Genomic DNA, 13,393 nt, shown 5'->3' on the forward strand with positions numbered 1-13,393 from the left:
GAAGTTAACCACGCTGATACTAGGGAAGATCTCTCCAGGTAAAGGAAGATGCAAGTGCAAAGGTGGAAGAGCACTGGTGTGTTTGAGGCACTGCGTGAGAAAGCAGGGTGGCCGCAGAAATCTGAGAGGTGGGTGGCTCCGAGCATGGTGAGAACTTTGGGGTTGATGACGGCTCGAAGTAGTGTAGTATGGCAGTGCAGCAAGTGAGAAGCTGTTGGATTCGCAATCTTGTCGATAGACTGGACATGAACGAGGAATCAATAACTCCAAGCTTCTTTAGTTGAGCAACTGAAAGACTGGAGTTGCAATTATCTAGAGGGGGAGCAGGGTAAGATCAGTTTTGGAAAAGTTGAGATGCCTGTTTATACATATGGAATGATGTGTTTCCCATGCTCAAGAAAAGGTGAGGCAAGGCACCCCAGAATATTTGAAAAAAGGTTAGGCCCAGGAGAGGAAGAGCAGAATGGAACTACCTTATCTGGAGATGCTCTGCTTCCCCTCTGTTGCCTGTATTGCTTTGTTGGCACCCAAATCTTCCCATGTTTTCTACCCCCTCAAAAACAAACAAGCCATCCTGCATAGTAGTGGAAAGAACAGACCTGGATTTAAAATCAAGCTCTGCCACACTAACTGGGTGACCTCAAGCAAATCACCTATAAAATGGGGATAGCTCCATCCACCCTACAGTGCTATGCATCACACAGTGGCAGCTCCATAACCAGCTCCTTTTATTTTTCCACAGAAGACGTCTTATTGTTTAGTGTTGGTGGTGTTGTCTTTAAAAGGGAGAGGGGAAATTAGTGTTGCTGATTCTTTGCCAGCGCCAGTCACCTTCCATTTTTGCCTCCCTTGTATCTTTGACTCCTCTACAGGACTCAAACTCCACACCTTTTTCCTTTCCCTTCCCACTTTCCTTCCCTCCTCCTTCCTTCCTTCTACAAACCCCAGGCTACTTTTCTTTCTGTTCTGATTGACCTTCCTATTCCAAGATGGGATGCATAAGACAAACAGCCACAACCCCAAGCTCCAAGTTTCTCACTTATGTTTACTACCCTGGAAACTTTTGTAATGGAAAACCAGGGAAAGGACAGAGAACTCCCAGATAAATTTAAATTAAAGCATATTTGTGGAGAGGAAGCTGAATCATTCAGCCTTTTAGCAACCATAAGTTTACTCTCCTCTTACAGATTTTGTAGATCTTGACTCACCTAGAAATGGTACTAAAGCAAAGCAGAACAAAATATATGTAAATCCATGCTAATCCCTTGCCATAATTATGACACAGAAATCTAATTGTGTACAAAGTAGTAGAATGAATGATCTAACTTAGCCAAATGTTTAACTTGTAAAACTAAGGCACAACTATAAAGAATGGAACAATTTGTTCCTTGCTCATAGGTGGCTGGACACAATCCAGAGTTAGGAAATTCATCAACAGCTCGGTCAGTGGAATAAAGTTGAAATTCAAAGTGTGCAACTTTAAAGAATAGGAGTGGTGAACCTCCCTACTCCAGTATCTTTTTATGGAACTTAGATCATTCAAGAGACTCATCAAAAACCTCCAGAATTGCTTATAACACTATCTAATAATCCTTATCTTGATATGTAAACTCTATGCTTTTAAAGCATTTGTTAAGTCATTTATGAGTAGTCACAATGCCAAGCCTAATGCAGTTGTCCAGGAACTTAGAATGTTCACCCTAAAACTGCACCCAACGCAGATGAAGCATATAGGGGATTGGGGTGATACATAAGTATTTGAGACACAATTTGCTTTTTAAAAAGTTGTTCAAAGTTTCACCTTCTGGCTTTGGGAATTAGATATAATTGGCCATATTTACTTTCTGACAAGGGCTGGTCTAAGACACACATTAACTACTTTCATATAACCATATTAGGTACAAATATCTCTTTCAAAAAAGCAAAATGTGATACAGGAAGGCTATTTGCCCAAGGTCACACAGCAAGTAATTCCTAAAGGACAAAGCAAGAACACGTGCAGGAAAGAGCAAGCAGATTCTTTGGCAGCAACTAGAGCGGTTTTTTTTGGAACACCCTTTCACACACACACACACAGAAAAACCATAGTTCTGTGTTAGTGTTCTTTCTAACTCCAAAGTGGCATTACTTTAACATAGTGTTTTCAAAAATCTACCCAGGATACTTGGGCATTTTATTCATGAAAACTATTCCCATTACAAGAAATGTTAACAATATGAAACAGAGGAGGAGGGATGAGATAATTTTCCACCTAGTTTGTTCATGCTTTCACACAAGAGAGATGACAAGGTAAGTATAGTGGAACCACGAGCTGCCAGGAAATTGAGTTTGAATTTTTATTTCTCTGGCTGAGCCTTTAAAAATGTCTAGTTGACACACTTCCAATGCAATGCTGAAAAAGGAAGAATGTGTTTTGTTAGAAGACTCCCCACCCCCCACAACTGAAGCAGAGATCCCTGAACTGATTAAAGTACACTTTTGCCCTGACCTTTCTTTACACTTGCATACCCCCATTCAGGTCGTTACAGATATATTTGTATGAAAATATTTCATGTTATTAAAAGTACTTAAATGCACTCAAAATTAAAACAGGACATTTTATTAATATCAGAGCAACTCTACCTTATCCAACTCATTAATTTATTACCAAAGTCAAGATAGAATGGGAGTATAGAACCTAATAATCAATGATTCAGATCATTAGTTCTCTTTACTGTAAAATGAGAATTGGTTGCAATAGTGTTGTAAGAAATTAAATATTTCATGTGTGTATGTATATATAGACAATGTAACTTTTACTATAAAACTAAGACTTAAATTTATTTCAAAAAATACAAAGCACATGTGACAAACTAACACCTGTTATTTTTTTCTGGGCAGTGGGTTCACGTATGTTCATAGTTTCCTGTATTTAAATTTTTTAAAATAAATTAAAATGTTGATCTACCTTTAATACAAAACACACAGGTAAGGAAATTATGCAACGAACCTTTATCAAGCAGACCACATGCTTTCACAACAAAATCTTGAACAATGGTGAACAGAGTAGAAAGCAGAATGCAGACAGAAGAATCACGGAAGGTCAGAGGTGGAAGGGACCTCTGGAATCTAATCTAAACCTCTTATTTTCCAGACTTGGAAACTGCTTGAGTGGCTTTTCGAAGTTATATCTAGCTAGTTAATATCAATCCCAGCTGAAACCCCCTGATCCTGGCTCCTGAGGTGGTCTTTAGTAAGTACTGCATTTGAAAAATGATTTTGTTATTTTATTTCAAAATCAAATTGTATGGCACAATTTTACAATGCAAAGTTTTATATGGCCAGAACACTGGCAAGCTGGCCATCATAAATCAAGTACACTGACTTCCAAGAACAAAGAGTTAAAATTTTAGCACACATAAAAATCAGTTAAGTTGCTCAACAGTCCTTACCACTTGGTGTGACTCCAAAAGTTATGAAAAGCATAGACTATTTAGTTATAAGTATGTAAAGCACATAGAAAATTAAGAATTTCTTCAATTTTTTGAAATATATTTTTTAAAGATTTTATTTATTTATTTTTAGAGTGAGGGGAAGAGAGAGAAAGAGTGGGAGAGAAATGTCAATGTGTGGTTGCCTCTCAACATGCCCCAACTGGGGACCTGGCCCACAACCCAGGCATGTGCCCTGACTGGGAATCAAACCGGCGACCCTTTGGCTCGCAGGCCGGCACTCAATCCACTGAATCACACTGCCCAGGGCGAATTTCTTCAGTTTGAAGAAATCAATCAGAATTTAGTGGAAACATTACTTAAAAGTTTATCTTTGGGCCCTGGCTGGGTAGCTCAGTTGGTTAGAACAGTGTCCCAATACGCCAAGGTTGTGGTTTTGACCCCAGTAAGGGCACATACAAGAAGCAACCAATGAGTGCACGAATGAGTGGAGCAACAAGTCGACATTTCTTTCTCTCTCCCTATCTCCCTTCCTCTCTCTCTCTAAATGACTGAATTGCATACTACTAAAGATTAATTACGGATTCGTCAAAATTCTTTCACCAAAACAGTTCTAAGCTGGGGGGATGCTCAGAGTCAACTTGGCTAGTGATGTGCCAGTATGATCAGCTAATTTTACTTTACTAATAAAAGTGTTGAGATTTAAGGGCACGATTTGAAATATTTGATGTTTTGTGGTATTGGATTCTACTTTCAGACAATTGTCCTTCTTAGAGCTAAGAGATTGGGAAACAAGCAACCAGTACAGCACCCGAAAGAGTTTAAAACAATAACAGATACCATTGATGAGTGCAGTTTTGTACAGCTTAAATTAAGAGCACTAATGACATCAAACAGGCATGTTATAGAAAGAAAACACCTGGTTTAATACCTTATAAAATATGTATAGAACTTGAACATTCCTGTAAGATACATTTCAAGTCATAACCAAATTACAAATGTAATCAGATCCTCTAATATAATGAAAAAGCCTAATTGGTTTAAAAAAAAAAGCATGTAAACCATAAAAGATTAAAAAGTATTTAAAAATACACAATAAAATTCTAACCAGTGATTTTAAATTTTGATTTTAAAAAGTAAATATATATTTACAAGCTTTAAATTTCAAAATTTGTTACTTTTACATGATCTTTATTACCAAGATAACATAAAACAATAAAAAGCTCTTTTAACCACTTACACACAGAAAAATATCAATAAGGAGGTTCGTAGAATGCAATATCCACAGTAGCTAAAATGTGAATGGCCAGGGATTTCATTAATGGAGTCATAAAACAGACTTAACCAAAACTGCAAGCTAGGAAACAAGCAGTTTCACTTGATTGCAGGGACCCAGTTTCCTTATCTGAAAAGGAATGATTATAAATAATAGTTATGTGAAGGGAGCAATCTGGGAGGATTAAATGAGATCACCTATTCGAAATAACGAAGTACTAAGGCATGACCGCCTAGGGCATGAAAGTCCACAGCACAGTCCACTCAGTGACCTTCCTTTAAGGACAACAGTTTAAAAACCTCAAACAACAGTTAGTTCTTAATAAAAGAACCAAAGTTTAAAGCATAATATCCTTAATTGGAGTGTTCAGCCCAGATGATTATCAAAAGCTACTTATAAAATGCTTTAATACCGATGATATTAAAGCTACCAAAACTTCGTAATGGCCACAAAGGTTTGGTCTGGTTGGAGTCCAAAGTCATTTTGCATCCTGACAGCATCGCAGACACCTCTTAATCACTCAAACAATCTGGACTCTGCCTTCTGTCTTCCCTCTGTCATAGTCTCCAACCATTTTCTTGATGTGTGACAACTTACTCTTCAACTGCTTGCAATAATTCCTTTTACTTTTGTAATCTGCAGACTAAAGGGAGGGGAAAAATGACACAGGTAAATTTAACAATATAAAAACGAGTTATGTGTAGCTGCTGGGAGGGCAGAGGTGAACCGAAAACCAGGGGAGTACTAGTCAGAACTGTTGGGAGTGTTAAATGCTGTGACCTACACAAAGCACGTGGCAGGATCTCAGACCAGACAGGCAGCTAATTCTCTTGGCCAAACAAGGTCTTCTAACCTGAGTTCTATAAAGGATACACTAATTTCCAATGATTTGTAAAGCAACAAAAAATGATTACTGGTCTTTTTGCTAACACAAAGATCATCTAAAAATTCAGGAAAACAACAAACTGGTGATATCAGTTAACTTGGGAAAGAGGAACTGGATAAATGGCACATGAGACAGGAAACTGTGCATGCTTTTAAACTTTTGCATTTAAAATGATGTTTTGTAATTTAAAAAAATTAATATAAAATCTTTTAAAAACAAAAACATTTGAAGTCAAGAAAAAGTGATAATGGCAACTGTTGGTAAGGATATAGAGCAATAGGAATGCACACTTCTCGGTGGGTCCGTGAACTTGCCCAATGACCCTACAATTTCACTCCTAAGTATACACCTAACAAGTGTGTGCACACGTGCACAGACACGTAAATGTTGGAAGCTGCATTGGTTGTAAAAGCCCTAACCAGGAAACAACCCAAATGCTCATTAATAATATAATAAGTAAGCTGTGTTTTATTCACAAAATAAGTAAAATTAAATGAGCCACAACTACATGCCAAAACATGAATGGATCCCACATAGTACTGAGCAAAAAAAAATCAGCCCTGGCCCGGAAGCTCGGGTGGAGCATTGTCCTGATACACCAACATTGTGGGTTCAATCCCAGGTCAGGGCACATACAAGAAGCAACCAATGAATGCATAAATAAGTGGAACAACAAATCAATGTGTGTGTGTGTCTCTCTCAAATCAGCAAATATATCTTTTTTAAAAATCACACATACATATTTCCAGTTATGTAAGGTTCAAAACAGGTAAAATTAATCTATAATGTTAGAAGTTGGGATGGTGGTTACCTCTGGAAAGAATTTAAAAACTGGAAGAGTACAAGAGGGCATTGTCAAGGGTACTAGGAAATATATTCTTTGAATACAAAGTAACCACACACCAGGCGCAGAGGTATGTGGTTGCTTTGTGAAAATTTACCAGGTTGTACACTTTGATTTGTGTACTTTTCCATATATATACTTCAACCTTTAAAACAGTTAAAAAATCAGTGTTGGTTGCAGCTGCAAACAACTGAAATTAAGGTTCCAACTTCTTGGGTATAATTTATCTTGCAATTACTGGGCCTTTTGTCTATAGTCAATGTGTGAGTGACAAGGGATTCATAGTTATTCTAAAGATTAAAGGAAAAACATGTAACAGAAAAATTCTTCCTAAAAGAATCTTACAATATGGATACTTACTCCTTTAACTTCTTTCAGTCTATTGTATTCATCAGCAGCAGCCTATTAATGAGAAACACAAGGGAATATGTTCAATGGTGCATTTCCTCTTTCACAAATAACATTACAGATGCTGTATTTTGAAGGTAAAACTGCCAAAAATATAGGAAATTAAAATAACAAAGTCTTAAAGCTCTTAAAACTAAGATGGTCAGGAGGAGGACTGAGGAAGCCAGTGAAGAGAAATCAATGACCTACATTCCGTTCACACAAGCAGGTCACGACTTGTTCTGCTGTCTGTCCCCTTTCCTGTGCCAGTCCATGTGCCACGCTGACACCACAGAGGTCTTGTAAAGCACAGCTCTAATCAGGTTATAGCCCATTATAAAACTGGTCAGCGCTCCCCATTCATTCCTCTACTAATTTAGTCTCCCACCTTTCCAGCCTTAGCCCCCATCATTTGCAATTCCTTTCAAAAATTGATCATGTTAATGCTTCCAGATTTCTACCATGTTTTCCTTATGGCTGTCCTCATGTACCACTCCCTGATTTGGGAGAATCTGCAATGGTTACCCCGCAACTGGTTACTCCTGAACTTTTCAGCCCTTCATCAGACCTTGTTCCTTCCCCTAGCAATCAGTTACAGTACTTTCTACACATGATGTGAATATGGCATTACTGACATTGCCTAAGTTGTTTAGACGTCAGCTTCTCTCTTAGGATATGAGCTCTTTGAGGGCTGACACAGGGTTTTATTTATCTTTCTCATTTCTGCACTTCTATATCTAGGGCACAGTAATTATTCATAATAATTGTTCATTGAGTTGAGAAAGGTTTATGACAACACCATACAACAGCCATAAAACAATAGTTAAATTGAACTGTGTAAGTAAATGCTTCAAAACTGAAAAGCAGATCACCCCAATTAAAAATAACAAAGGGTATTTTATAAAATGATATGAGGTTCCAATAAATAAATGATGATAAAAAAAGTTTAAGTACTAATAATCTAAAACATAAGGCAGTAATTTTTCGGGCACTAAGTATTAGTGAAATGTGCATCAGATGAGCCCTCCAGAGCATAATCAGCAGAAATGCAGTTGATATAATCTTCCTGGAGGGAAGTTTTGCAATAAAAATTTACATGTGCATAACTTCTGACTCAGCAATTTTATATTCTGAAATTTGTTCTAGCTAGACAAATACACAAATATGGAGAGGTTCGCCAGTGTATTACTGGTACTACTGAGTGGGCGGGGACAGGGGGTAGACATACCTGAATGTCTATTCACAGAGGATGACTTTTTTTTTAAGATTTTATTTATTTTTAGAGAGGGGAAGGGAAGGTAAAAGAGAGGGAGAGAAACACCGATGTGAGAGAGAAACATCGAACAGTTGCCTCTTGCATGCCCCCAATCAGGGATCTGGTTTGCAACCCAGGCATGTGCCCTGACTGGGAATCAAACCAGCAATTTTTTGGTTTGTAGGATGATGCCCAACCCACTGAGCCACACCAGTCAGGGGCAGAGTGTGACTCTTCAGTAAATTATGGTAACCACAGAATTGAATATTGTATAGCTATTTTTAACACATACATTTTTTTCCAGTAAGTATGGTACTTTGCCGTGCATAACGCACTCCCACGTATAATGCACACCCACAGTTCTGTATGCATTGTACATGGGATGATTATACCCATTATTATACCCATGTATAATGCACATCCTTATTTTTCCCTCAAAAACTTGGGCAGAAAGTGCTCATTATATGGCAAAATACGGTAGATCTTTATTATTGATATGAAAGGATCAACATAAGCTGCTGTTGAGTAAAAAAGCAGGATAGCCCTGCCTGGGTGGCTCACTTGGTTGGAGCGTAGTGCAGTACAACAAAAGGTTGCAGATTCAATCCCTAGTCAGGGCACATACCTAGGTTGCGGGTTCGATCCCCGGTCAGGGTACCTACAGAAGGCAACCGATTAACATTTCTCTCTCTCTGTCTCTCCCCTTTCCTCCCTAAAATCAATGAACTTATCCTTGGGTGAGAATTAAAAAAACACAGGATATAGGAGTGGCAGAAAGCATTTAAAAAGAAAACCCCCCACAATGATGGGGGTACGTTGAACAGACAAAAGAGGCAACTGAAAGAGTTCCCAATGGTCACAGCTATAACAATGCAAGGAACAAAATAAAGTAGTATTTGACTATAACCCAAAGTATAAGTTAAGACATCCGTGAATCCATGCTGATATAAGTGACTGACTAAATAAATTTAAAAGTGTCAGAAGTGACACATTTCCCACGCAGAGGAGCTCCAAATAATTTCTGTAGGTACACTGCCTTCAGCAAGCTGCAGCATAATTCCCAATTCCTTAAGTCTGATCGATGCAGCGTTCCTTCCTTCCTAAGAGGATAGCGTGGAAGGGGGGATTAAAAAGGACAGAGTAACTTTACACAGACAAATACTGTCTTAGCCCGGTGATCACAAAAACTATTTTTGAGTAAAAAGGCAGGAAAGATACAGATAAAACACTAAGACAATTCTTTATTATAGATGGCGTGTGTCCAGGTGCACTTCTACATGGAGGGGCTAGTTCAGAAACTAGTATTTTGGCTGATAACCAGGTGATGGAATTTGAGGAATTTATACAATTCCGTATTGTTTGAATTTTTTACAGAAAAAATGAACTGGGTATATAAACAGAAAAAATAATATAGCTGTTTTCTTTTAAATAAGATGGGGTATATGTACATAGACTATTGCTTTGTAATTCTTAACTCCATTAGTATTAGCACACTCTTCAATTTGGAAGACTTTCATCCAAGACTCAATTTCAATTATTCTTCAATAAAGTTCCAGTTTGACAATTACTAGCAAATTTTGTATCAACATCAGTATGAGGGATACTGGATCTCCACAGATCAGAATAAAAGTATATGAAATACAATATTATCAAGTTTGAATTTACCATGTACTCTTCACTTTCTTCTCTATAGTCATCCAATTCTTTATCCAGACGGGAGAGTTCTTTATTGATCTCATCAAGTTCTGCTTGTAAGCGCTTGTATTCCTGCAGGCCAGTGTCAAAACTTCGCTTATAGAGTTGTCTTTGGTGATCTGAAGTGATAGGTGGATATTCCCTAAAAATTCAGTGAGAAAATGACTATGTATCCTTAGCAGACATAATATGCAGTGCTTCCTCCTCAAACATAAAACTGATGGGATGTGGAGAATAACATTGTTTTCTTTTTGTAGCTTATGGGGAAGAGGAAAGTGGGTTGCAAATAAGTTCTCTTAAGAAGAATTATACTTTATATATCACTGATCACGTTTTTAAAAAAACTATGCCTACATAATTTTTAGAAATAAAGTTAAAAACAATTTATGAAATTTAAGGTTCAAGCCATAAGAACCCATTTATTCTGAATATACAACATGATAATGCGACACATGTTTAATGTCTTAAAACTGGAACTCGCGAACAGAGCATGTTGGCCCACGGCAGTGGCAGAGCAGTCAAGCAGCAGCTGGCTATTCGCCAGCACCACCTACAGTTTTCGGGCTATTTTGGAGCATGGGGGGGTTATTATTGTTGTTGATCTTGGTCTTGGTTCTCTTAAGTGGAAATAGCTTAAGTTTCTTTGATTATAAAATTAGACCTTAAAATGTACACGTATAAAAATGCATGCTCGTTGTACAAATAATTTATTAGCAATGCATTAAGCTATGGAAAAAACTCTGCAATTCTGATCACTTGTACCTCTCAGTATACCAACTATTATTTACATATGAAGATAATGCTATTCACCCGTAATCCATGGAGGAAATACTCTTGAGTTGTTTACCAGAACTAAGGAAACTTCACAGCAATACAAAATTTCCAATTTTAGATTTAAATCACTCTAATATCTTCATTTTACAAAGAGGAAAAATCAAATGATTCCCTTGAAATGGAAACAAGAATTCAGGATTTCTAAACGTAATTATTTCACAGATAAATGGCTGAAGTAGGCCAAGAACTCTTAAGGACAGAGGGGGAAATGAGGTATGAGAACCACCAGTGAGTAGGGGAATTCAGACTATACGCACCCCACCATCCCTAACACCTTGAGAAGCAACGTTTGACTAATCACCATCTGTTCCACAAATGTGTCTGATTTGTGTCCCAATCCTCACAATATTCGGGCACAAAAAGGCTACACATCAAACAAGAGTAGAGTTGGTGGTGATGGACTAGAATGCACACACAGAGGGACTTAACCACAACCTTGACCAGAACATTAAATTGTTAACTGTTTACGGAACTGTTTTTCCAAGTCCTTCAGAGAAACTTTTAAAAGAATCTCTGGTCTCATTGTGAAGGCTTACAAGTAAATGCCGAAGCAAAGCCATACATAGCACTGGTCTGGGAATTTTATAATCAGTAAAATAAAGTTTCTCTTTACTTGTATTTTATTTGTTTGAAAGGCCTTTCTTGGGTGACTAAGTGAAGGGAAGCGCCCTGGTGAACTTTATCAGCCGTTTTGTGGGGGCTGTAGAAAGTGTTTTTGAGCCATGGTTACAGCCAAACATACCCCCTCCATGCCCACTTTATGACGAAAGAGCACTAAGGAAAAACGTTAAGTCTCCAGTCCTGGCTGGCAAAGAACAGAATTGTACCGTCCACCCCAGTTTAGGAGGCAAGGGCTCCACAACGTGAAGACTAGCTGTGTGGTGTTCCAGCACCAGAGGCTAGCTGTACCTGACCCAGTCCTCCTCCAGCTCCTCGCAGGACTCGCCCCCCGTTGTGTAGTCCGTATCGTAGTGGTCCTGCTCTGGCCTCTTCGACTTCCCTGCCCTTCTCTTTGCCAGAGCCCTTTTTGAAGGTGTCTCAAAGTTGTCACTGCTGCTGTAAGGAGTCTGCCTGAAGTCGTCCACGGGCGAAGTCACTGGAAGTTCCTGTACCACTTCAGGCGCCCTAATAAAATAGGAATTATTGTTTAGTGATCACTGGGCACACTACAAGCCTTTGCTAGCACACCGTAAGCAGGAAGAGCAGCACAGTAACTATTAGATCTGTTGGGAACTGCCCTGCCTGGTTTCAGAAACTGTAGCCCCCCATGGCTAAGGCTGAGTAAAAGACCCTGGGACCACAAGCCACTAAGGAGACGAAGCTTATCTTCCCAGCAAGGGTGCCACCTCTGCCCCCTTTACTTCACCCTGCTTGGCCCCAGGCAGACGACTGGTTAGCCAATGACGGTAAGATTCCTCAAGGGAGGGGCGACCTAAGACAGGAACAGTGGTGATGCTGCCATCAAGGAAGGACTTGGGGGACTATAGGAAAAGGGGGTGATACCCCTTGGCTTTGACATAGCCTGAGTGCTCATTCTGTCTGTGAGAAGTCTCCTAATCTCTTGGCTACCTGCATCCCCCACCTGACTTAAGCCTAAAACAGTGCCCGAGGTGGGTGCAGGCCTGTGCTGGAAAGGGCAGTTCCTTGGGGCAATCAGGCCTAAGAAAAAAATACATAAAATCCTGTGAAACCTGCTTTGCTAAGAATGCCCTCAATTTAAATGATAAGGGTCGAAGCATAAAATGAGTTTGTTTCCCCAAGTTTTATGGCCCTTTGGCTATCTGACCTTGACTCAGAATAAGCCCTCCTAGTGCTTTAAATGTTATCTATTGTTTGATCATTACTGCCTGACAATGATTGATGAGCTTTATGCATACGCCCTGTATTCCTATGCAAATTAAACCCAATAAAAGCCCATTGAGGAATAGGGTCAAGGTCCTTCTCCCTCTTGAGAGATTGGCCACCTTTCCACCCCAAGCAGATCATGTCTTGGTAGACTTATTCTCATCCCTGATGAGGGTGGGGGGTGGAGAAGGGTGTGCTCTGTGGGAGGAGCCCCTGCACAGAGATCTACTCATAGGTGCATCACTCAAGCAGTTTACATATTCAACAGGGAGCAGACCCCTGGTGTCCTGTGTTCAGTGCGACACCAGCTTAGACCCTCTAATGCAGACAAGCAGCTTTGAGGTTCCTCTATAAGAGGAGCCCGTGTGTAAACCTTCTAAGTAAAATGGATCTAAGGTTTTATTTAGGTCAGGCTGATCTGGAAGATGTGCTCACTTGACTTGTGCCAGGGATATATTCCACAAGAGGCTGTCAGGAAAGTAATGGTCATGAATCTTTGCTACAGGCTCCTGGAATGTTGAGTGGGGAAGAGGAACGCACAGACACATCTACTCAACACCTCTGGAAGCGGACTCTTGAGACGCAGGTCTTTGTAATATTAACTTTAGAGTCCTACACATCAAGTATCTTTTCAAGGTATTTCAAAAAGCTAAAAACAGTAAAAATTTAAACTAGAACAATTAAATCCAAAAAACTAAAAAGCTTTATATCATAATAGATAAAAAAAAATCATTAAGACTTTTTTTTAATTGCTTTGTTAATCCTGAAGCATCAGATTTTTCAATGCATATTAATGTTTCTGCCACAAGCTTAAAACCGAAGCCTAACACAGAATAAAATACCGAGAGCTGTGGCAACTGTACACCACTTCTGAGTACCAGAAATGCAGTGCTCCCTTTCCCTTGTAGCAGAGCTGGGGAAGGGCGAGAGAAAGGAAAGG

The 13,393-nt window shown here is 39.1% G+C and overlaps 1 protein-coding gene across 6 annotated transcripts in view; it reads right to left on the minus strand.

Moving 5' to 3' along the window:
* Nucleotides 1-2,583: 2,583 nt before the first annotated feature.
* Nucleotides 2,584-13,393, minus strand: part of OCLN (occludin) — a 49,504-nt gene continuing 38,694 nt past the window's right edge. For all 6 annotated transcript variants that reach the window (XM_053912947.2, XM_024578520.4, XM_024578519.4 and 3 more), the window contains 4 exons: nt 11,518-11,733; nt 9,745-9,916; nt 6,798-6,839; nt 2,584-5,350 (listed from right to left, as the gene is read on the minus strand). In XM_053912947.2, coding sequence (XP_053768922.1) covers nt 5,228-5,350; nt 6,798-6,839; nt 9,745-9,916; nt 11,518-11,733 — 553 coding nt within the window. In that variant the 3' untranslated portion in view covers nt 2,584-5,227. The remainder of the gene's footprint in view (nt 5,351-6,797; nt 6,840-9,744; nt 9,917-11,517; nt 11,734-13,393) is intronic.

Source organism: Desmodus rotundus, chromosome 1, assembly GCF_022682495.2.
Source record: "Desmodus rotundus isolate HL8 chromosome 1, HLdesRot8A.1, whole genome shotgun sequence".
In the NCBI taxonomy this organism is placed as follows: domain Eukaryota; kingdom Metazoa; phylum Chordata; class Mammalia; order Chiroptera; family Phyllostomidae; genus Desmodus; species Desmodus rotundus.